A 27537-nucleotide genomic window follows, 5' to 3' on the forward strand; every position below is an offset into this window, starting at 1 on the left:
TTGGATTACAATTTATATTAGGAAGATCTGTTGTCAAGCTGGAGGCAGCAATGTTAATATTTGTTTCAGATTGTTTGCTTGCAGAATTAGGCTGATCCGTAACATAAGACGGAGCAAAATCTGAATCTTTAAAAATATCTGCATTTAGAGGCCGTATGTCCGTGGTTTTAAAACCATTCATAATATTACGAGGCATATTTTTTAAGTAAGTACCGTTTTGCGATTACGCCGCCGCAACCCCAAGGTCGGCGTTCCGCACCTGCGCGCTGGTTACCTACATCTCTTGTCTACGCACTGCCGCCATTACAGTCTGATTCTTAACATTGTGTACGTTGTTTACTGAGTGTTTAAGATGCCTCTGACAACCGTGAGTCCCGCCGCACATAGGGAAAAATGGAAATCATTTGTGCCAAAATCGTAAATCTCGGGATCGGCTTGACTTAGGAATTTGAAATTTTCACAGCAGATAGTTTATGTAATTAGGAATACGAGAAAAATAGTCCGATTACCTCGAGGTCATGTTTTGACATTGAAAAAATATGACAAAGTTCAACACTTTTTGAAAATTTTTGGTTTTTGCCCTGAAATTTGATTATTATGTTACTAAACCCATAAGTTATTTACATATTTGGAAAGCTGACGGAATGACGGTTCTAAATCCATACTTCAAAATTTTTTTTAATTTTCACATCCTACGCAATAATTGTCCCAACTTGGTTTTGCAAAGTTGTTATATTTTTGGATATTATGAGGCAAAATTTTGTTTAAAATATCATTTGAAACATGATTTCGATGTATTTTTTGCTGCGGAACATGATGGTGCTATCATTTTTGCCATAGAACGTATCTAAAAAGGACTAAATGTAAAAAAATACATTTGCATAGGGTTTATCGGTTCTATTTTTTCTAGGTACATTCTATGATAAAAATGATAACGGAAAAAGTACACAGAAAACGTCTATCAAATTATTTTTAATACAATTTTTAAGATACATATTAGTGAAAACTTTATAATTACTAGGTATATATTTTTGTATAAAATGCAATGTGGTGTTCTTTATAGTTAAAAATATGTATTACACGATTATTTTAATATAATTTTATGAAACCATTTATTGCATTAAAAAATTTTAATATATGGATATGGAAATTTTTCACCCAGATCGACATTAACCACAACTTATTTGTACCCTAATGTTCTGCGTCGCTGAATGTATCCTCATCACTGTTTTGATTTTCTATCTAAAGGTTTATCACTGAAAACATCAAAATTATGAATTATTTACGTAAAAATTATCTGCTTTTTCATTAGTTTTTGACTATATGTCAAAAACCCTATGCAAATGTACTTTTTTACATATAGCGCTTTTTAGGTATGTTCTATGGCAAAACCGATAGCGCCATCATGTTCCGCGCCAAAAAATACATCGAAATCATGTTTCAAATGATACTTTAAACAAAATTTCAATCAAATTAATATAAAAAAATATAACAACTTTGCAAAACCAAGTTTGGACAATTATTGCGTAGGATCTAAAAATTAAAAAAAAATTTTCAAGTATAAATTTAGAATTGTCATTTCGTCAGCTTTCCAAATATGTAAATAACTTATGGGTTTAGTAACATAATAATCAAATTTCAGGGCAAAAACCAAAAATTTTCAAAAAATGTTGAACTTTGTCAATTTTTTTCAAGGTCAAAACATGACCTCGAAGTAATCGGACTATTTTTCTCGTATTCCTAATTACATAAACTATCTGCTGTGAAAATTTCAAATTCCTGAGATTTACGATTTTGCCACAAATGATTTCCATTTTTCCCTATGTGCGGCGGGACTCACGATTGTCGGAGGCATCTTAAACACTCAGTAAACAACGTACACAATGTTCAGAATCAGACTGTAATGGCGTCAGTACGTAGACAAGAGATGAAGGTAACCAGCGCGCAGGTGCGGAACGCCGACCTTGGGATTGCGGCGGCGGAATCGCAAATCGGTACTTACTTAAAAAATATGCCTCGTAATATTATGAATGGTTTTAAAACCACGGACATATGGCCTCTAAATGCAGATATTTTTAAAGATTCAGATTTTGCTCCGTCTTATGTTACGGATCAGCCTAATTCTGCAAGCAAAGAATCTAAAACAGATATTAACATTGCTGCCTCCAGCTTGACAACAGATCTTCCTAATATAAATTGTAACACAAAAACTTCAGCTTTACCTGGGAGTCAATCGAACTTCGAGCCGACTCCTGGACCTTCTGGTATTCAAAAGCAAAATGATATCTCTCCATTTAAAATAAGGTCTCACCCGAAAGCTCCGCCACGAAAATTGACTAGCACGCCAGAGAAGAACGAGTTACAAAAAAAACACGAAGAAAAGTTAAATAAAACAAAGAAAACACAAGAGACTGAGAAGGATAAAGGAAAAGGCAATAGATCGATGGCAAAAGATGGAGAGGAAACAGATAAGAAGTAAAAAAGAAAATTTTAAATTCTGATTCGGAATCTGAACCGGAGGAATGGTTTTTCTTAGCTTGTGGGGAAACTTATGAAAATTCAAACGAGGAGTGGATAAAATGCATCATAAATAAGATTTGGGCACATGTGAAATGTGCAACAGGTAATAAGATCTCATTTGTTTGTCTCAATTGTGATTCTGATGAAGACTGATTGCATATCGTCAATCAAAATACTGATTATTTAAGAAATTGATTGATGTTATTACTGGCTGTGAGCCTAAAGTTCCTTTATAGTTTAAGAAAAACCATGTTTTTGACAATATTTGATCATTGTCATATTAGATTAAAAATAAAACTCAAAACTCTAAGTTTGTTATAATGTTAAATAAATCAAAAGTCTGATTATTGAAGCAATTAAGATTATAAATGACTGTAAGCCTAAAATGTCTTAATATTCAAAGTAAATAAAGAACATGTTACATATTTTTTGTTTATTTTTGAATATTTTCTTTTAGATTAAAAATTTGACTTAAAGTATCTCAGCCTGTTTTAGCGTTTGTAAAGTTTCTTATACTAAATATGCCAAATAAATCTTTATAAAATATAAAACTGGTTTTCAATTCCTAATGTTACAACTAGCCCCAATCACGAGGTAAGTTGTAACACTCAGTCAGTTTTTTTCAAAGCCGTTTCTACCAAAAATCGTTATAGGTTTGATCAAAAGTTTATTTGGGATCGATAGTTGAATAGTTGTTAATTGGAATAGTACTGGTAGATTTCATAAATACGAAACAAGTAAGCTTTCATAGCCAAGAAGCGACAAATTTATAAAACTAGCCCTCCGCTCCCCTACTTTTGGTTTAATCCACTTCGAAAGTCATATAAAATCAAATGTCTCAAAACTAAAAACGTCAAACTTCATGTAATGTCAGATTTGACATATTGACATCAGTGTTGCCATATCTCGAAACTCGCAGCCCTCGTATTCAATGTCATTCAATATCATAATATTTTTGAAGATATTATTGAAATCGATACTTCCTACTTGGGATTAATATTTTCATAAAAGCGTTCCATTTAATGTTTCTCCCTCTACCTCTACTCGTTAATAAATTCAAAATACATTATTCCCATCATTTGCCATTTTTAACAATTCAAAGTTCGACGTCATATCGATTCAATCGGAATATTGTAAAGAAAAATGGTATTCCGATGTTTTTTTTCCTGTCTTCTAGCCGTTCGGATCCTCTTAAACAAACTCCCATATTTTACTTCCTCTATATTTTATATTTTCTCTATGAATTATCCCTCCGTTTATTGACAAGTGACGTTCAATCTCTTCTTTTTTTCAATCTTATAATAGTCCTTAAGTTATGGAATCAACAGTTGCATCTTGATAACTGATGAAAGGTCCAAACTATTAAAAAAATATGGAAAAACGTTGTTTGTTTAAAACAAAACATAATTGCGTTAACTTCACAACACATGCTTTAGATTACAATCTACTTTTCCATAAATACAACTTCTTATTGAAAGTTACATATGTCTCCGGGTTATTCTAGATACTGCGATTTTAAAACAAAAATTACATGCTAAATAAGAACTGTTTAAACAATAAAACGTATAAAAGTAAAAGGTAGACCATTGGAGGGTAATAAATCAACAAAGACCACCCAGAGGGACCCAACGTCGTCGACCATATCGTAAATTTTTGTCTCTCTTATTTTATCTTTCGAATATTGTTTGTTAGTGACTAAAACATTAAAGTCATTCATCTTATAAACATTATATCGATGTTCTTGGTTTATTATTTAAACTAATTAATATTGTTCATATATTTTTTTTTCACTAAAGACCTCGATCTTATCTTATCTTTTTGATCAGCTACCACTGATCTGGGTCCTTGGGGAGCTGAGAAGCAACGAAATTATCAAACTTGAAGCTACTCTATCAGGAAAATTATCTAATTCCACGCATTCACTTTCTACGTACATACATCAGATCATTCAATAATTAATTTTAGTTAAATTGAAGTAAAAATGTATTGCCAAATAGATTGATCATTGCATTGATTAATTTTTAGCGCTGCGTATGCAAGAAACTTTCCAGGATTCCATCATTTAAACGAATTAAAGCTTCGGTTTAGAAAAACTATGTGCTAGGAAAGATTTGTCTTCGCAAAACAATATTTCGTCTCAGAAATCAAGAATAGCTATGGGAATACCAAGATTAGAAAATTTGATCGAAAAGGATGAAGCCCTGATCAATTATGACGCGGCCTGTAAAATAACAAGTCATGGGAAGCTATCTTAAACTTTCCAGTACTGAAACCAGACCGGAAATCGACCTAATTCGGTACTGATGGATGAACCAATACGATTTGTTTGAAATTTTAATTCTGTAGCTCTGTTTGGTAATAACATTGAAAAACCTCATCGTTTCACCTTCTTTATTTCATTTAACATCACTATTAACATTTTTCCTAATGCCCAAACGACATAAGTAGTTTTCGACCACGTGTCCATATTAATTCAAGTTCTTCTAAGTCGTCCCGAACCTGCAACGGGAATCCTTGACTCGTAATTGCGTATTTTCTAAACCGTCATTGTCTTTTTTTCCCTCTTACGCATATTAGACAAAACATCTTCTTTATTTTCACTTTTTTCAATGCCCAAAAACTCTTCAGCAAACTTTTTGTATTACTACCAAGCAGCTTTTTCATTGACGGACTTTCGAACTGATCTTACGTATCTGTGGTCTAATAAATATCTCATCTTTCAAGTTTTCCTTTTGCATGCATCACTATTCCTGTCTAATACCTTCACAAAGTTTCCTTTTTGTCCCAGTTGTATAAAAGAGGTAAAAATATGTATTTTGAATCTACCAATGACTAATGACTTACTTAACGATGCACTGTTATGCCATAAACAAGAGTATTTTATAAATCCACTTGTTCTCCAAACAAAATTAGAAAAATCTCTTTCAAATTAATAATAATCTTAAAATCTGAAGTGAATTAAAAATCATTAACACTGTATACTATAAAATATCGTAATAATTTAAAAACTAATTAATAATAAATCAAATTAATTTATTTAATCCCGTAATGTCCGATTAGTTTTAAAATACATCAAAATGGATCGTCCATCGCCCATAATGGCAAACACAATAAACTTTACAACCATCATGGTGTTTCCTAATACCCCTAACGACTCTGTAAAATATATTTTATTGCTTCCATAAAAGATAATAAATTAACAATGCCGCCAACGCAACGGTTCTCTCGGATTCACCTCAGCTATAACGCTACAGAGAGGAAAGTCGATTTTTAAAGTCCCACACAATTTCCAAAAATATATTCAGAAAACTTAGTACAAAACAATCCATATAACAAAATGGAATGCAGGCTCCCTATGCTGTGCATGTCGAGAATCGGAAACGATCGGCTAAAATCGACTGACGTCAATAGCTTCACTGAGGCTCTATTGGCTAGGGGCGGAGCTTGTATCAGGCGGGTCGAAGAATTTCGAAGTAAAACAAGCTTGGCTAGTATACGTAAAAGTCTTAACGCGCAAACACGCTGTCGCCTAAACTGTTATTTCCACCTCAAAATTAATATATTTTAAAAATTTAAAACTGGTATCGTATTCGTATATGTTCAAAGTGTCTACAGTGAAAATTTCGTATGAATACGCGTACGAGAACTTTGTAAAAACGACTCCAAACTTCCAGAATATTTAACATACAATATATATCTCTATGTAGGCGAAGCGATGTTGTCGGATTGATACTATAGCCACGTTGCCGGTATCGTGGTGGCTTTTAACAATGTGTTACGGAGCGGCTGTGACAGTTGAATGCGCAAGATAAAGGTAATGTGATTTTTTTTTATGTCAACGTTCTGTTTTTATAGCAATCGACTTTTTATAAAAGTAATTATATTTATCGTAATTATTTATGCATTATTTTGGTTATAATAGTAGGATAAGTTATATAAAAGCCGATTATTTTTTTAAAATAACCTTGAATAAAGAAATATGAAACTAGTTTCGCACGAAACGAAAGCAGGTCTGTTTTTATCGGAGGTTTTAAGGGTATGTGAGGGTAAAAACGGTTTGAACTAACCATATCGCATGTTTATATAATATATAATAATTTATATTATAAATAATAAAATGAGGAAAAATAAATTTGTGGTAATAGATTCAATAAAAAGTAGTGAACTACTTAATAAATAACTAATTGCTGCTAAAAGAACACACATCAACTTTATTTACTAATATATCATGTCACGATCGCATTGCTTCAAGATCGTCTACCTCTTTCTAACATTCGAGTCGATCCCAACCGCTTCTGCTGACTTGTTTTTTTTTATAATCGCGTGTATCTCACTTAAATTATACGTTGTTCTCTTGTTTTAACTCCGTCTCGCTCTTACCAAAAGACATCGCTTGTATGTTATCTCTATTTTGCCGCGGTTATTGGTAACGCAGTATATATCTATCTCTATCTCTTACCGCTTTTCGAATATTCCGTCTCTGTTTAATGAATATCCTTAGTTTCTGAAGCAGGGGCATGGGACTCGGAACATTTTTAGTGATGTGATGATGTTGGTGAATGCATTTCACTCGTGCTTTACGGTATAGAGATCGCGTTCTCTTTGTCTAATCGCGAAGGGGTGAAAACTAAAAAATATCGTCAAGGGAATCGCTTGATGTTATGTCGACTGATGAATTCCAGTACGAGGGGACGTATTACGAGGGGATAGATAAATAATTTTATTCAAAAATGCTTTTGAATATGAAATAAATCAAGTGGATTGTTATAGAATTTATTATACAATATTTGTATTAGTAGTATTTGTAATTGTAAACGGTAATTTTGTACTATAATTTCAAAAATAAATAAAATTTCGAATTTTTATAAAATTTGAAGGATTTTTGATCTCTGACTTTGACTACTTTTTGCTCACTTTTTTTAATTAAACATCGTTTTTTTTCGATATTAATCTTACTTTTTCTACCAGGGGATTACAAGGTTGATTTGGGAAGTATCTAATTCGAAATTTTCATTTTTTATTTAATTCAATTCCAAATAAAAGATTTCATCTGAATAAACATGAATGTTAGGTTATGTTAAGTAATGTCATAGTAGCATCGATTTATAATCAATTGATTATTGGTCATGATAATGATAATAACTGTTAAATAATACGTTAACCAATAAATAAAAACAATGACCCCGAATTTAATGAGTAATTTCAAGGAAAATTCAACATGCCAATCATAATAATGAAAATATATTACTCGTAAAGGACAAAGAAATATATTGGGAATAAAGCAGTAATGAAATTATGGAAATGATGAATGAAAAAGGCTTATTGAGTCTAAAAATAATCATTTTTCAATTATCTGCACTAGAGTATAAATACCAATCATCAGAAATTGGATATATCCCACCAAATTTTTTTAATAGAATCAATAAATAATGTAATAGAATTTGTTTCTTTTCCTATTCAATCAATTTTACAAAATCCCACCTTGACTATTTTCTATCATATCTTATCCAGCTGATTTTCTTTCACGAAACTCGCGATCGTTAAGACCCGTTCATAAACTTGACTTTCCGTGGTTGACGTTTGACGTTCGTAGCAAATTTTACGTCGTATTCATAAACTTGACGATGCTGCTGTTAACATAAGAATTTTGTTAATCTTTTTGACGTGTATGTGTATATATTCCTGATATTATGTGTTTTTGTTTGTAATCCGGTATTTAAGGACGATACAATGGAAAATAACAAAGAGAAAACATAAAGAGAAATACCCCCAACATCACGCTCTAACGTCATATGTCAAAATCACGTGACAAACGCAAATGGAAGTGTCTCTTTTATATAAGGAAAGTCAAGTTTATGAATCATCAGCTTAATACTGATTAGTTTTCTAGAAATTTTCAAAAGTATGTCATTAAAATAATGAATTTTGGGATGAAAAAGGTTCTTTAATCAATATACTCTTTTTTAAATAGAATATTTACCTTCTAACGTCTATTGTGTCCTAGTGACTGAATCTTACTACCTTTAGACGTCCCCCCTTTCTACAATTTCCAACTTCTAGACAATTTTCTGTGATCTTCATTGGTTATTTTCCTCTAGATCTATTTTTGAGACAACGACAACCTCTAACAAAGCGAAATAGAAGTTGTAGCTCAATTTTTATATAAAAGACTTGCTGTAATACAGAAAATCTAGAAAAGTTCTAATAGTTTTTGTCCAGATGACGTATTTCTAGATAGGGGGATTTCGATCATTTCTTTCGTATTTCAAGAGCTGCCTTTGTACCAATTGGTCCACCGATCCCCATTGATTATTCTATTCCATGATACACATTCTCTTCGATTGTTAACACGAATGGAAATTCAAGGATTTGACTTCTGGAGATCCAGCAAAAACAATTAGAACCGACAAGGTTTAGTCATTCGTTTTGATACCATCGATGGTAAATTCTCTTTTTCTTTAACATGACATCATTTTTTGTTCCTCGAAGAGTTTTTCTACGTTTTCCTTTCCCAAATCTCTACTTAGATCTTCAGCTGTTGGTTGTAGTTAATAATGAGATGAATATGCGTCATCTTATTCACCTATCCAAATATTATAGTCTATTTTTGTATATAAGAGAGTAATAAAATGATGAAGCATTCGTAATCCATAGGCGTAGATATTTAAAATGACCGTGTATTAGTTACTAGTTGGAATCAAGTTTTATTACTCTTTCGTCCATAAAAATAGACTATAGATGACTTTATATTGTTGATAATGAAGGTAATTACATTATTAATAAAAAATATAAGCTTGTTAAAAATTAATTACTTTGATTTTGATTTAATAGAAGGAAATTTCGATCCCTCTTTGTACATATACGTTTCAATTGAATTTATTTATAAGATATGGCGACAGACGTTTTTAATTCGTTCACGTTATCATCAATCTACTTTATTTTTTGCTTTATTTTCAAAAAAAAAAACCTCTCCAAAAATCGATTATAATTGAAAATTTTTATCTACTTTACAATTTCGATATTAAGTGGACGATGATTTCTCTAAGTTCGTTTAAAACCAGAACGCGATAACGAGTGAAATCCGTTTACACAAAACAAATCGTTTGATATGACACTAATCCAATCACTAAGTAGTACCATAGGCGTATCTTTAAGGTTTTTATTCCATACGAAAAATTATAATTTGATTTATCCTGCAAGTTTTTACGTTCATTTACGAAGATGGTCCCAAAAGAACCTGAAAAATAACAAATCAATAGAAAGTATATAATTCATACAACATATATTTCAAGTTTGAAGCCGCCACGTCGTTTAGTATTTGTTTGGCAGCCATCAATAGTGAACTTTGAAAATGTTGAAGAAAATCCACTGGATGATTGTCGAGTGAAAGTTCACGAGCTAGCAGACATAGTAGGCATTTCAAAAAGTGCTTATTAACTGAAAATACATCTAGAACAAAAGAACAACCAAAACAATAGATTGAAACCAAGATCCAAACAAGACAAACACCGTTCCATCTGCAGACAAGGTCATGGCGTTGGTTTTTTGGGATACGAGTGGGATAATTTCCATTGAACGAACGTTTCAACAAAGGAATCATACAAAACATGGCCGCATTTGGCTAGGAAGAAAGTTTTGAAATACACCAGCTCACACAATTAATGGTAATTCTGGAACCAACCTCTCGTAAGCGCTACCCTTACTTGTGTCAGATGTGTTTCTCTTTTTTTCATATCTTTTCTTAAAAATCCTCTCCATTTTTCCAATCACTTGTAGTTTCTTCCTTCTATTCTCAATAGTTTTATTGATTTCGTTCATCCAAGTCCTTTCTTTTATTACCATACTTCTTCATAATGCATTATGCCGCACCTTGTCAAAGGCATAAGATATGTCAAAGAAAACTGCGTATTGTTCTATAGCTTATTTCCCTATCTCCAATTTTCTTGTTAATGCATTGTTTTGGATACTTTGGAGAGACATAGCACAAAGTATGCCACCCCCTTTTGCTTTTGGAAACAATTCCAACAAAAAATTCATCGTTTATTTGTACTTTCCTTTCCAACTATTGTAACTAATGTTTTTTCACAGCTTCGAGGAATGCTTGGGATCGTTACGATACTAAATTGTCCTTTAATATTTTTTATAGCCTTCTTTTTTTAAAATCCCTTCAATTTTAACAAGGTCTCCAGTGTTAAAAACATCCCTTATTCATCATCTAGCCTCCACCGTCCTTACAGTCGGAATGACACATTATTATTATTATTTTTTCATGTCTTAAGACATTAAATCGATCTAATAGATTGAAATAATGATCACAATTATTTATTGGACGTTTTTGAAGGTGGATTATACCGAGTGTATCTTATAAAACACTCACCATGACTGAAAATCCCACTTCGAATGCAGTTTTTTCCTTATTGCGTATCCAACGTTAAATGGAGACATTAATCGAATGAAATACCAGGAATTTTTTCATTCTACTCGTAGATTTAGTCAAGATTTATAAACTTTTTGTATCCTCTTGAAAATTTATTACGTGCGCCACTAGTTAGTCCCCTAGTTTGAAACGAGCGAGTGCGACAGGCATGAATTTTGTATATGCGAAAGAAGACAGCTGCAAAAATGTTAGTTGTCAAGTGAATAGAACGTGGTTTGAATCTGTCAATCTGTGTTAAAACTTTCTAGAAATAATGTTGTTGTTTTCTGGTATCAGAATCTATTATTTATTCAAATTAAACACATTATTCTTTGTAAACATTATCATTTAATCAAAAATAATCATGACACAAATGCGCCGACTCCATGGGAACTTTTTGACACTTCTAATCCTCTACAAGGCCCAGAATATTTCATCTTTATGATGTTTCTTCCAAATAAACGCACACTGTTAGCTAACACCTCGCTGAAGATGAACACAACACGGTTCGCAGTTTGCCCTTTCGTTTCATGAGTCTTGTAGTGGATCCAGATTCAATCTACAATGAATCGATCCAAAAAATCCAACATCTTTGCTTAAACCTCGTCGATAATGTCCCTTTGAATGCGCTTCTGGTTCAAACTAGCCAATAGAAGCCTGAAGCATCCTTTTGACGTACCCCTAGCTCTTTCTATATCTCTAACCCAGTGTTTCCCAACCATTTTCTACTACGCCCTACCTGAGCTCTTTTAGAATTCGTATGTCTTCCTTTTTTTAGTATAATTTGCTTAAATAAAATCAAAATCTTCCTTTCAAAGTTTTATGGTAGTAAATGATGATGAAGAGTCTTCGTACGTCGTGAAGATGTTTCCATCGAGTGTTTGGAAATGTGGATGAATCATGGATGAAGCGTGGGTTCATCACTTCACACCCGAATCAAAAGAACAATCAAAACAATGGATTGAAAAGGGAGAATCGGTTCCAAAGATGGCAAAGACCGTTCCATGTGCAAGTAATGTCATGGCGTCGGTTTTTTGGGATGCGCGTGGAAAAATTTTCATTAACTATCTTTAAAAAGGAAAAATCTATCAATGGCGAATATTATTGCAAAGTTTGAGCACAAACGGCCGCATTTGCTTAAATTAAAGTTACCTATTCGCCAGATTTAGCCTCCTCGGATTATTTTCTGTTACCAGACTTGGTTCTGTGGTCAAATATTCTCCGACAATGAAGAGGTGATGTCTGATGATGGTTATTTTGAGGAGCTGGAGCTGAAAAACGTGTATGGAGATAGAAGGAGATGAAAAATAAATATATTTTGTTCCAAAATTTTTGTGTTTTCTTTTTTGGACCAGATATTTCTGGGACGATCTTCCCCTTTGAATTCGGAAACGTATTCTCGTATTAAAATTACTGTTATAAATCTAAAAATAACAATTACTGTATACATTAAAAACCTTGACCACCCTCTGGTTTAAACCAATTTATAAAGATTAGAAAGGTCTTGGTAATTGTTGAGGTTTCTGAAAATTTATTTTTCGAAGGTCGCTATTCCTTTGACAATGCAATTTTTGAAAAACACACCCATGCTGCACTTTCTTCAAAAATTAAACCGTTTGCTTACCAGACATAAATATTTTAAATATTGTTAACAAGTTTTGGTTCAATTTACATAAACTGATTTTTTATCACAATTTTAAACAAGCATCAGAGTTTGTTCAATAAAATCATTTTTGAAATGATTTCATTTTCATTTTGAATAATTTTTTAAATTCTTTTAAAAATATCAAAAATTTTTTGTTCTGGAAACTTTCATCTTTCAAAATTAAATGTTTGGATTAGCATTCTAAGTAACCATATTTTTTTTTGGATTGGATGGAAAAACTACAAAATACTTCTCGGGTGTTGGAATTGCGATGATATATGGCATTTCCACCCACTAAAATATAGAGAAAATGCTTTATTATCAAAAAATTGTTACAATTTGTAGATAAAACCTTGTAAAAACTAAAAAACAAACATAGAATTAACTAAATAAAGACACAAATATAAATAAAATCTTCACAATTGGTAAATGATTGTGCATTTTTTGTATTGTAAAGTATTGAGCCCTTTACTAATTCCGAACGTGGAGTGGATAGCCGTGCAATGATCTTTATAAAATTGGAGGAGCGTGCTTACGAATTAGGCAAAAGATTCGCTCAAATTGAATCGCATCACACGTAGTCTAGAAGGAAAGGGCGAGGGTTCCTCCAAGAGAAACTAGTATCGTCTGCAAACAAGACGAGCCTTGAGGCACTCCAAATACTGTTGGCTTGCAAAAAGATATCGTTGTATCAACCATTACCCAAACTGATTTCTGTCGGTAAGCTATGACTTGACTTTGTCAGGGTTTCGAAGCCTGGATCGACAAAATTTCGTTATAAATAATGTATCCCTGACACAATTATTCATAAAAATTAAAATTCTCCAAGCCCATTGGTGCATAATTAAAAATGCCGTTTCCAAACTGGAACCACCAATTATTGTTGAATCGAAGGAAGCTTTGAGAAGCTTTTTCTATATTTGTCAGCTAAATTTTTTGTTTCATTCCCAACTTTTTCCAATCCTTATCACTATTTCTAATATAATATTCGTAAAGCTCGTTAAGAGATGTCTTAGTCTTTGTTCCACTATATTTTAGCTATCTACGAGGTCTAGCTATTAAATAACGAGACTGGTTACGAAGAAGGGTTTTATTACAAAAATCCCCGTCGCCCCACACCTTTCCACACGTTTTTTCCATTGATCCAAGCAGTGCTGGAAGTCTTCTTTGGCGAAGGCCTTCAGGAGCTCCGCCTTTTTTGCTTTACCGCTTCCATCGACTCAAATCGGGTCCATTTCAAAGCAGATCTTTTTCTAACCTTTCAAGGACATCCAAACAGACCAGTTGTTGCAAGAGCTTTTGGTCAGGAGCAGTTTTTTTGGCACCAACTTCGCTCAGACTTTTGTCGTGTGTAAAATTTTTCTAACCGTGTCTTTATCGGCGTTTACAACCTCGGCAATAATCCGGATGCTCATTCGACGATCTGTACACACAATTTGGACGATTTTTGTGACTGTTTCCAGATTTAAAACAGTAACACGCCTACCAGATAGAAAATTGTCCCCATAGGCCTCTTGCAATAATTTATAGCACTCAGTCGAGGTTTTTTCCAATTTAACGAGAAATTTGAGATCGATACGTTGTTTTTCGTCACACATGGTGTGGAAAAAACACGTTCTTTTCAAACCGCTTCTGCACATATACTATAATAGTGACTGAAACGTGTTTTGGGAATTGCATAGACAAGATATTTAAATACCCAACGCGTCTAGGGCGTCCTCTAGGCGCGCCGGCTCGTTATTTAATAACCAGACCTCGTATTTAGATATATATCCATGTCTAGAGTATTCATACACGTTTTCTCTCCAAATTAATTAATCATGTTCGAATTGTGTATCAACTATGGAAAATTAATTATAGAAAACTTTCAATATCATTGTTATACTGAATATGAATCTCCTGTGAAAAGAAAAAGACAAAAAGGCTATTAGAGAAGGCTTCCAGAACAAAAACAAGTCAATCATGGTCGCAATCGACATTCAAAAAGCCTTTAACTCCGTATGGATCAAGGGTTTAATATATAAACTGATGAATTCAAATATACCAAACTATTTAATAGAAATTCTACGTTAAAAATGACGAAAGCATTCGTTTATTCCACAGGAACCAAATACAATTTCCACAGTTGGTACAACACAAGTGCAATCTTATCAACCTTGTCTACTAAAAGATCATAGTGATAAACTTAAAGCCTCAAATCGCGCTGGTGATATCTACGATAGTGCATGGTTTGTTGTAAAGTTTCCAAATTTAATACCTCAATCATCACAATCAAATACGAATTACAATCAACGTCAGGTATGTTGCCTTTTCAAAAATTACAACCCTGATCGATTTCTGAAACCCTGTTTTTTCATTCGCTTTTCAGGGATAAGTCATAACTATGTATCAGGGACAAAAGTTTTGTAAACGTATTAAATTTGTGGATAATGTCCGTACAACCTGATCTACGGATACAAGTAAATCATCAAAGGATCGGCCAAAAACTTGGTCTAAACTTTTAGATGACAGACTTTTAGATTAGTAGTTGTTAAGACATCCAGCTGGAACAAATTTCTAAAGAAGCTATCCTCTGATAACGAAATGAAAAAATTAGCTACGAGAAATCTGTAATGTTAATATTTTGTTAAATAATTTTACTGTTTAGATTTCTTCAGCAATAAAACAATGATTCACATTTTACAAAGTGTATATTCTGTCGATTGGTCGATATTCCACCCTACAATTTAATTGAAGGGGGAACACACTCTCGTGCGATTAGACGAAGGGATCGAAGGGCCACACCCACCTCTACCATCTTCCTACTATCCTGTTACCGAGCCCTTCCTAACCACGTGTATGCGACAAAAAACAAGGTCATAGAAAGGACGATTTGAATTTGGGGTTTTTGGGCGGAGTGCATGTACCGAACTTAAATCGACGTACACAGAATTTTAGTATATGGGATTTCGTGAAATGTATAGTTTTTCAGATATCAAAAAAAAGTTAAAAAGCAGGTTTAAACTATGAATTTAATATGCAACATATTTTTGTTCAAAATTGACTTGTATTATCTCTGTATTATAATAATTTCCACCCTCCGAGAAGATATACACCTCAAGTTGAAAGCAAACATCGACACGAACTTTTGAACGAATTTTTTAAAGAATTGCCAGCCAAAAATCTTTAGTTAGGATTGGGATATAATTAGTTTCACTTTGAGAAGCACTTTTTAGATGTAATTTTCTTTTTTACATTGTTTTAGCAAATTTTACGTGAAGCTGTTTATACATAGATACAAATTCTCATCTTTTTCAAGCTATTGAATCTTAATAATCAGAGACAAATTTTTCTATCAATTTAAATGGAAATTCTTGCATTGTTATATGAATTTTTCGTATAAAATTTATGCATTCACCCTGTCGAGGTCCTAAAATATTTAAAACTATTTCCTGAAGACTTCTATCTAACGGTTTCTAATCAAAACTATCTTATCTTTACATTTCCATTTATTGCCATCATAGAGTTTGACATTGACATTTGACACGTGCTGTCATACGTGTGTCATTAATATTCTTTCACCATTAGAGCAACGTCGAACGGTTAATTCGATGCACCAACATTTTGAACTGTCAAAACATCGAATACAGTCAATACAGTCCTTGTTTGGCACTCAATGATTTCTTCTTATTACCGTAGATCAAAAATTGATTGTGAGGTCAACGTGTTTTTACACCCGAAGAAGTGATAGATGCGTTCAAATCACGTGTTTTGGAGGTGTCTCAATACCTAAAGTACAAGTGATGGATCTACAAAAAATTAAACGTAATCCATCTGAATTATGTTATTTTTTTTATCTATGTACTTCTTATTTGTTTTCTATTTAAAATTATATCTGAATGGTCACCATAATTTCCCGTTAAAACAATACACACAAAGAGGTATCCTTAAATATCCAGTCCGTGTAGGTCAAGACACAAAATTACTTTAACTTACACTTTAAATTAGCCCCGTATATTTATGATAATAAAAAATTAATTATTATCATCAGATTTGTAAACTGCCGTTACTGCTCGATCCGCCCCTGCGCGCAACTCGGGGCGGAGTACCCGACATGAGCCTAGGGAAGTAGTGGGAGAGAAAGGGAAAATACGCCCTAATGGCGAACGTTTAGGGATGACTTTTCCTTACTAAAATGGTATGAATCGTACTATTCTAGGGCGAAAAGCGGAATGAGGCAAAGGAAACGAAATGTGCGGTATCAGCGTCCCTGCTGATGTGAAAGGCTAATTTTAGGGAAGCCCTAACGTCGGAAATGAAAAGAGATTTTGACGACGATTAATTTTTAGATACGTTCGATTCCAAAAGGAAGTTAATAACCAGATGTTTCGTACTACTTAAATAATTAGTTTCGATTTGAAAAACAAAAATTTCTCAAATTTCTTCGATGTTTTCGTTTAATTTTGTACAATAATCCTACCATTAAAATCTCGTGGCATATCAAACACCATCAATCAGAAAGTGTCACTTGGGCACTTCGAACAAATGAATGCCATTTAAAACAAACAAAGCCATCGTTGATGTTGAAAATCTTTTTAATCAGGGCCGCATTGAGGAGTTTTTGAACGATTTAATATCTTGATAATGGGTAGATATAATCAAGTCCAATAATGAGCTCTGGGATTTAGTTTGGAATAGGAATTGTTCTCATAAATGTTCCATCGGAATTAAGGGTATCCAGTTGGACCTCCGTTGCCGCCCAAGGAGGTTTTGGGTACGATCTAACCTTGTATAATTTAATATTTATTAGTGAATGATGTGACGAGTTTATGTGATGTAGGATTCAAAAATTTTAACCAGATCTCGAAGTGAATCATTTTTGGTTAATAAAACACCCATCCAACCTTCCCTTAACAATATGAAAGAGAAATTTCGTGTATTATTTTAAAATTTAATGAATGGGCAAAAACTTTCATAGTGCAGATCAGATAACTGTCATAATTTAGATCTATTGGTGAATTTCATCAAGGTTAATGAACTTATTTCCAAGCCTTTTTGATTCATACTCAAGGTTACCAGACTTATTTCCACTGGATTTTTTCTTTGGAGGTATTTGAAGTCTATAAGTTGATAAGATATAATTGGAGCCTCATCTAGCGGCTCTAATTAGATAATGCTAAGGATTCAAAATTCCCCAAGGTCATTTGTACATAAATTAGAATCCTGTCAGGCAGCCGATTGTTTCCATTTTGTGACAACTACAGTAAATGAACTACTGAACCTGATATAATATCTCAAAAAATATTCTTTATATGGTATACGAAATTTTAAATAATTTTAAAAAAAAGTTGAGTCCGGATCTGTCGTAATGGTTTCGGGACCAGGTGTTATTTTACCTGTAGATATAATTGATTCGGTAGTTGGTGTCATGCTTGGCTAGCTCGGCAGAGAACGATGGGCCCCTCCCAACTGAACGCCCACTTCCTACTGACCCCTGCTATTTTGCTTTTACTTTGTTGGTTCTCCGGATCATGTATGTTGTTTTTGATAATTTACCGCACTAAATACTATAATCGATTACGCATTACTAGTAAAACGATAAAGATTAAATTGAAGCTCGATTCGATACCACGCGAATATCAACATACAAATTGTATCTTATCACAAATTATTTTCCTTCTTATTTGACCATATTTTTCGAATTTTCAAAATCAGAAGTAATTTTTTTCCATCTAATATATCATATATTAATATAGTTTTATTTTTATTTCATCGTCTTGGTGATTGTTGAATCTATTTTATAAATATTGAGATGTCTGTCCTATGTAAACATTTGAATGATAAGATTAGTACAATAGATTACGATTTTTTTTACAGATTTCTTCACAATTAGACTCGTCACAATGGCTGAAATGGATAAAAAACGTGGTGGAAAAATTCTCGTTAGAGATCTGAATAGCGTCATTACTTGCAGGCTTTGCGAGGGTTATTTAATAGACGCAACATCTTTAACGGAATGCGATCACGTGTGTAAGTATATATATATAGTATGACCCAACTAAAATTGTTTGGTATTTGAACAAATCACAATCTACTTCTAACCATACCTTCTTCAATGTTCTAATATTTGATTAATGGGGTGTTCAGATCTTTATGAATTGTTTGATTTGAAACGTACTTAATATACAGAATGTTTTGGAATTGAAATATTTGGAGTATGTTCTTAATTAAAGGTCCATACGACAAAATCGATATGAGTTTAGTTTTGTAGATGAGAAATTCATTTACGAGACTAGATACAATTCTAAGAACTGGTTTTAAATATTATTGACGAAAATTTCCGAACTAGCAGATTGTTCATTGGACTGATTTACTAACATTTTTGACGTTAATTTATTGGAATCAAACTTCTGTAGAATATCATTACCAAAAGTTGCTATGAAGGTATAGTTTGTAAATATCAGATACAGATATAGCCAAAAAACGTTGCCCACGATTGTATGGTATGGAAGTTTGAGTGGGTATCTCCAATTTTGACTTCAAAGCAGAGTTTCAGTTTATTTTCAGTTTACAGAACCAATTAATGTCAAGAGAAATGAATTTATAACATTTTAGATAAAATTTTTGTGTAATAATATACTTTGTTGTCCTTGATATAAGATTCATTTTGTATTTTTTCAATGGTTACGATTTTTTTATAATTGGATGCGTTGTGGTTAATTTCCGCATCAGTAAACATATAAAATTTGATATCTAAGGCAACGAAAACATTCCTTTTATAGGTGTTGTAAATTAAGTAACATAACTTTACGTTTTTAATCACAGTTTGCCGAGCTTGCATCCTCCGACATTTTGATAATACCAAAACCGGCTGTCCGACTTGCAACACTTTCTACAAGAAAAAATCACAAACTTGCTTCAGGTAAATTTATTTATCAAATTCTCGATTATTGAATTTTAATAATCTCCAATTATCAGGGCTGATCCTCAAACTCAAGCTTTGGTATACAAACTAGTCCCTTCTCTATTCGCCAAGGAATCTCAACGAAGAGAAGACTTCTACAGAAGCACCGGCGTCAGGGCGTCGAGTTCCTGCAGCGACGACAGCGTCATAGAAAGAGAAAGAGACATGATGAATGATCAGGAGGAGATTGTGAGTGATACGCATCATTATTATTTATACGGGGATCTGGAGCTTTTAAGCTCCGTTATATTATTTTTGAAGGGCAATTTATATACTTCTAGGTACATTAAAAAGGGATGTAAAATGCGTGGATATTATTAATAAAAAATTTATTTCATAACGATCACGAAAAAAGTAAAAAAAATGTCTAAGAAGTAAAAATTTCTAGTTGAAAAATCGATTAGTTCTCGTAAACTTTTTATTTCTTCCAGCTTTGTATGTTTTTTTTTAAAAAATCGTCTTGATTTCAAATCTATTTTGATTGAAAATAAGTTTCGACACATTCCGGACATCATCAAATTATGAACAACTAAAAGCTGTTTCATAAGGTGACGTAGCTGGAATTCTGACCATTTTTTGGATTGAAAATCAAATTCTTTCGATCCCTCTTTTACTACATCTCGCTACAGCCACTCTTCTTGGTTATTTCAGGTATTTTGTGACCAAAAATCAAGATTCTAATACAGAAAATTATCTTGATGGACAATCTTACAGAAAATTTTGTTGCCGCTGCTAACATAAAGATATTTTCTTTGTGGAGTGACGTCTTCTCAATGCACTGATTTTCGGTATATTTTGGGTATTTCTTCCTTTCTTAGAGGAGCCAACCTTTAAGTTGATGATTCTAATTTGTCTTTTCCACCAATCTATTCGACTGGACAAACCAAACTTTAATCCATCCACTTTTTGGAAAGTTTTAACGTGGAATCCCTTGGTCAGACAACGAATTTTATTCCCAAAAACTTTTGCTACATACTTTTAGAAAAGTTCATTATTTCATCTACGAAGATGGTCCCAAAAGTACCTGGCCCAGCAAAGAAAGCCTTTTTATAATAAGGTCAAACTCCTTAAAATAGCCATTAACCTCTTCATTATTGAAAGGAGAAGTCTTCAAACTTGAATAATACGCTGTACAGATTGAGTACTTGGTAATAGAACCACCTACCGCCATCTCTAGGTCAGGCTAGGTACTTATGGGACCGCACTCGTACGTCAATTGGTCCAAATTTTGCAAAATCGCTACTTTTTTATTTCAGATCTCGAAAGCGTTCGGTGGTAAAAACCAATTTCTCAGTCCCGAAGATCTAATTTCGTTATCTTTGGAATACTACCAGACACATTTGGACACCACAGATATAGAAGAACCCGCGATAAATTCCCCGTTTAATGGTACTATATCTAAAACGCAGGTCGTTAACGATATTAGTGATAGTGTAAATAAAATTAAAGACAGTGAAAGTTGTAAAAGTGATAAAGATTCTAATAAAAAAGACGAGAATGAAAACAATTGTGATAAAAGATTTTTACAGTGTCCAGCCGCGGTTTCTATGAAACATCTACAGAAATTCATAAGGATGAAATTCGGACTCACCGGGGACCATAGAGTAAGTAATAAATATTTTTTTATTTATATTGGTATTTATGTATTATAAAAATTCGAAAAAGAACAATTATAATCGAATTATTTGGGAAAAAAACTTATATTTTGATAAATTAATTTTCAAATAGGACAAACAGCACGATACTTGGTATAAAGATTACGGCAACATGGAAATAATTGATATTATCGAAGTTTTTGTAAATTATTCAAGTTTATGAACAGATTTAAAACCATTTATAATCGAATTATTTGAAAAAAAAACTTATATTTTGATAAATTAATTTTCAAATAGGACAAACAGCACGATACTTGGTGTAAAGATTACTGCAACATGGAAATAATTGATATTATCGAAGTTTTTTTGTAAATTATTCAAGTTTATAAACAGATTCAAAAACATTTATAATCGAATTATTTGAAAAAAACTTATATTTTGATAAATTAATTTTCAAATAGGACAAACAGCACGATACTTGGGGTAAAGATTACGGAAACATCGAAATAATTGATATTATCGAAGTTTTTTTGTAAATTATTCAAGTTTATGAACAGATTTAAAAACATTTATAATCGAATTATTTGAAAAAAAAACTTATATTTTCATAAATTAATTCTCAAATAGGACAAACAGCACGATACTTGGTATAAAGATTACGGCAACATCGAAATAATTGATATTATCGAAGTTTTTGTAAATTATTCAAGTTTATAAACAGATTTAAAACCATTTATAATCGAATTATTTGAAAAAAAAACTTATATTTTGATAAATTAATTTTCAAATAGGACAAACAGCACGATACTTGGTGTAAAGATTACTGCAACATGGAAATAATTGATATTATCGAAGTTTTTTTGTAAATTATTCAAGTTTATAAACAGATTCAAAAACATTTATAATCGAATTATTTGAAAAAAACTTATATTTTGATAAATTAATTTTCAAATAGGACAAACAGCACGATACTTGGTGTAAAGATTACGGAAACATCGAAATAATTGATATTATCGAAGTTTTTTTGTAAATTATTCAAGTTTATGAACAGATTTAAAAACATTTATAATCGAATTATTTGAAAAAAAACTTATATTTTCATAAATTAATTCTCAAATAGGACAAACAGCACGATACTTGGTATAAAGATTACGGCAACATCGAAATAATTGATATTATCGAAGTTTTTGTAAATTATTCAAGTTTATAAACAGATTTAAAAACATTTATAATCGAATTATTTGAAAAAAAACTTATATTTTGATAAATTAATTCTCAAATAGGACAAACAGCACGATACTTGGTGTAAAGATTACGGAAACATCGAAATAATTGATATTATCGAAGTTTTTTTGTAAATTATTCAAGTTTATGAACAGATTTAAAAACATTTATAATCGAATTATTTGAAAAAAAAACTTATATTTTGATAAATTAATTCTCAAATAGGACAAACAGCACGATACTTGGTGTAAAGATTACGGAAACATCGAAATAATTGATATTATCGAAGTTTTTTTGTAAATTATTCAAGTTTATGAACAGATTTAAAAACATTTATAATCGAATTATTTGAAAAAAAAACTTATATTTTCATAAATTAATTTTCAAATAGGACAAACAGCACGATACTTGGTGTAAAGATTACTACAACATGGAAATAATTGATATTATCGAAGTTTTTTTGTAAATTATTCAAGTTTATAAACAGATTCAAAAACATTTATAATCGAATTATTTGAAAAAAACTTATATTTTGATAAATTAATTTTCAAATAGGACAAACAGCACGATACTTGGTGTAAAGATTACGGAAACATCGAAATAATTGATATTATCGAAGTTTTTTTGTAAATTATTCAAGTTTATGAACAGATTTAAAAACATTTATAATCGAATTATTTGAAAAAAAACTTATATTTTCATAAATTAATTCTCAAATAGGACAAACAGCACGATACTTGGTATAAAGATTACGGCAACATCGAAATAATTGATATTATCGAAGTTTTTGTAAATTATTCAAGTTTATAAACAGATTTAAAAACATTTATAATCGAATTATTTGAAAAAAAACTTATATTTTGATAAATTAATTCTCAAATAGGACAAACAGCACGATACTTGGTATAAAGATTACTGCAACATGGAAATAATTGATATTATCGAAGTTTTTTTGTAAATTATTCAATTTTATAAACAGATTCAAAAACATTTATAATCGAATTATTTGAAAAAAACTTATATTTTGATAAATTAATTTTCAAATAGGACAAACAGCACGATATTTGGTATAAAGATTACGGCAACATCGAAATAATTGATATTATGGAAGTGTTTATAAATTATTCAAGTTTATAAAGAGATTTAACAAAAATTTATAATCGAATTATTTGAAAAAAACTTATATTTTGATAAATTAATTTTCAAATAGGACAAACAGCACGATACTTGGGGTAAAGATTACGGAAACATCGAAATAATTGATATTATCGAAGTTTTTTTGTAAATTATTCAAGTTTATGAACAGATTTAAAAACATTTATAATCGAATTATTTGAAAAAAAAACTTATATTTTCATAAATTAATTCTCAAATAGGACAAACAGCACGATACTTGGTATAAAGATTACGGCAACATCGAAATAATTGATATTATCGAAGTTTTTGTAAATTATTCAAGTTTATAAACAGATTTAAAACCATTTATAATCGAATTATTTGAAAAAAAAAACTTATATTTTGATAAATTAATTTTCAAATAGGACAAACAGCACGATACTTGGTGTAAAGATTACGGCAACATCGAAATAATTGATATTATGGAAGTGTTTATAAATTATTCAAGTTTATAAAGAGATTTAACAAAAATTTAGTATTTTTTTCCAAATTCTTTAACGTAGTAGAACATCGATTGCTATTTGTCACTTCATTGTGTACTTTGAAGTCTTACTTTACGGTTATTGTGATTTCTTCACTTTTAAATATCAAAATATTGGACGTTTTTTAGAATTTGGACTGAAATAATCATCGACTACCGATCAAACATTCTTCTGTTTATTCTCGAATATAAGACGTTCGTAAATGCCAAATACGTTTTTCTAAGATCTCCAAATCTGGTAATTTGACCCTTTTTAATTCGTATATATCAGGAATATATTAATCAAATGAATTACAAATCTACATGTCAAAAAAACCGCTTCTTTGTGTTTGATGGAATATACTTGAAATTATTCAATTCGAAATGTTAAATCCTGGACGAATTGTTAATGCAGATGTTTATTGTGACCAAGATGTCCAGGATACCTTGTGGAGATGCTTTTGGTTTTTGATCTTTAACTTCTGTAGGTTGTTGTATTCGGGACAGACGTGCCTTGGTAGGTGATTGCAAAGGCTTGCAAAAAAGGAGTTGTCTGCACTTCGACCAGGTCTTGGAGATACTGCTCTACGTGGGAAGTGATGGTAAAATGTCATCACCATATTACCAACGCAATGTCCTGCAGTATCTCAATGCTACATATGCCCAGTTCGATCACCAGATTTTACATTATTAGATTTCTTTCTATGGGGATACGTGAAGGACTTTGTGTACAAAAATTAACACTATTCTTAATAATTAGGTTTCTACTAATTATTTGTTTGGAGTTTGCTTTCAGTGGCCGCGTCTATTGACCTCTGAAATTAGATATCCTATTTTTTAATTATCCAATTTATATTGGAAGGGAATTGAAAGTAGACATAGCAATTTCACGATAACTATTTTTAAGTAAACTTTTGATATGAATAAAATTGCTATCGATGTTTTTCGTGCGATGTACTTCCGCCTATGTTGTTATTTATAATTACGGCTCGAAGGACCAGAAAATTCGTGCAAAAATTTGATCTCTTCATACGATTTCTCATTCCGTTACCTAATAATTACCGTATGTTTGAAAAAAAAACAAATTTATGATATAATTACATATTTAAGACAATAAAGATGTTAATAATTGAATTGAAAATGATTAAGAGGCGTACAAAGTGTCAGTTACTTAAATCAAAAGTGTTAATTGGTTTTTTTTGTTACTTTTTTTCTAAATTTAAGTGATATAGTCGTTAATTTATGTTGTTTCGTGTTGGTTAACGAGCTTGAAATGTAGGATATATGTTTTAAAGTAATTAGTTTACCGTTTTACGGGAATCAGTTGCCGAAAAATTAAGTTTGATGACTTGTTTTAGATAAAAGAATTTTTTTCTTTCTAGATATTTGCCGTTTTCTCTCATTAAAACGGATCTTGTCTTTTAATTTGTTTTTTCTCACGTATAATTATGAGAAAATTTAAATTATCCACGGAATTAATATGGGAAATATATACGAGGTCTATCAAAAATTATATGATATTCAAATTAAATCATCATCATCATCATCATCATCAAAAAAAATAACTGGCGGTTTTTTTTTTAATTTAACTAAAAAGAATTAGCAGTATAAGAAAATTTCCTCGTAATTTTATAGAAAAACAATAAAAAGAAGAAAAATTAAGTTTGCTTTGAATTTTCAGAAAAAAAAACGAATTAACTAGAGACGAATAACAAAAAAAACAAAATGAAATTTTCTTTGAGATTTATGAAAAAACGTACTAGGAGAAGTTAATTGAAGGAAAATTAACATTTCATCGGCGAAATTCACAGTAAAATGAACGAAAAATGAGTTTTCCTGAAAAGACAATCAAACTAGGGTCAATTAGTAGAAAATAAAAAGAAATTGTTAGTTTCCTTAAAATTTCATGTAAAGACAATCAATAGGTTAAGAAAAGAAGAATGAAGCCTTTTTGCCTTTTGATAAAAAAAAACAGAAAATAAAACAACAAAAAAATCGAAGGTTTCCTTTGAATATTATGAAGAAAACTAGAGACGAATAACAGAAAAAAGTTTTCTTGGAATTTTATTGACGAAATTGAGAGAAAAAGACAAAAAACGAGATTTTCTTTGAGTTTTATGAAAAAACGAACTAATAAAGAAATAAAAGGAAAATTAACATAATTTCGCAATTCAACGACGAAATTCTCGGTAAAATGAAGGAAAAATGAAATTTCCTCTAAATCTCGTGAAGAGACAGTTTTCTATGAATTTTATAAAGTTGAAATTTTATAGACAAAATTCGCATTAAAAGACGAAAAATTTGAAGTTTTCATTGAGTTTTATGAAAATACAAACAATCTAAAGATAATTGATTGTAAAAAAATATAAAAATGGAGTTTTCTTTGAAATTCATGGACGAAATTTGCAGAAAAAGACAAGAAAAATCTTGTTTTCTTTGAATTTAATGGAAAACACGAATCAACTGAAGACATATAACAAAAAAATGGAGTTTTCTTTGAAATTCATGGACGAAATTCGCAGAAAAAGATAAGAAAAATAAAGTTTTCTTCGAATTTAATGGAAAATACGAATCAACTGAAGACAAATAACACAAAAATGGAGTTTTCTTTGAAATTCATGGACGAAATTCCCAGAAAAAGACAAGAAAAATCATGTTTTCTTTGAGTTTACTGGAAAACACGAATCAACTGAAGACAAATAACAAAAAAATGGAGTTTTCATTGAAATTCATGGACGAAATTCGCAGAAAAAGACAAGAAAAATCATGTTTTCTTTGAGTTTACTGGAAAACACGAATCAACTGAAGACAAATAACAAAAAAATGGAGTTTTCATTGAAATTCATGGACGAAATTCGCAGAAAAAGACAAGAAAAATCTTGTTTTCTTTGAATTTAAGGGAAAACACGAATCAACTGAAGACATATAACAAAAAAATGGAGTTTTCTTTGAAATTCATGGACGAAATTCGCAGAAAAAGATAAGAAAAATAAAGTTTTCTTCGAATTTAATGGAAAATACGAATCAACTGAAGACAAATAACAAAAAAATGGAGTTTTCATTGAAATTCATGGACGAAATTCGCAGAAAAAGACAAGAAAAATCATGTTTTCTTTGAGTTTACTGGAAAACACGAATCAACTGAAGACAAATAACAAAAAAATGGAGTTTTCATTGAAATTCATGGACGAAATTGGCAGAAAAAGACAAGAAAAATCTTGTTTTCTTTGAATTTAATGGAAAATACGAATCAACTGAAGACAAATAACAAAAAAATGGAGTTTTCATTGAAATTCATGGACAAAATTCGCAGAAAAAGACAAGAAAAATCAAGTTTTCTTTGAGTTTACTGGAAAACACGAATCAACTGAAGACAAATAACAAAAAAATGGAGTTTTCTTTGAAATTCATGGACGAAATTCGCAGAAAAAGATAAGAAAAATAAAGTTTTCTTCGAATTTAATGGAAAATACGAATCAACTGAAGACAAATAACACAAAAATGGAGTTTTCTTTGAAATTCATGGACGAAATTCGCAGAAAAAGACAAGAAAAATCA

At 31.3% G+C, this 27537-nt stretch overlaps 1 protein-coding gene across 1 annotated transcript in view; it reads left to right on the top strand.

The window, feature by feature from the left end:
• Window positions 1-6000: 6000 nt before the first annotated feature.
• The window catches only part of LOC130901662 (polycomb group protein Psc-like), a 48570-nt gene continuing 27033 nt past the window's right edge, over window positions 6001-27537 (top strand). The window contains exons 1-5 of the mRNA XM_057813186.1: window positions 6001-6334; window positions 18438-18590; window positions 19386-19482; window positions 19539-19713; window positions 20781-21128. Coding sequence (XP_057669169.1) covers window positions 18464-18590; window positions 19386-19482; window positions 19539-19713; window positions 20781-21128 — 747 coding nt within the window. The 5' untranslated portion in view covers window positions 6001-6334; window positions 18438-18463. The remainder of the gene's footprint in view (window positions 6335-18437; window positions 18591-19385; window positions 19483-19538; window positions 19714-20780; window positions 21129-27537) is intronic.

This window comes from Diorhabda carinulata, chromosome X (genome assembly GCF_026250575.1).
Source record: "Diorhabda carinulata isolate Delta chromosome X, icDioCari1.1, whole genome shotgun sequence".
NCBI classification, from domain to species: Eukaryota; Metazoa; Arthropoda; class Insecta; order Coleoptera; family Chrysomelidae; genus Diorhabda; species Diorhabda carinulata.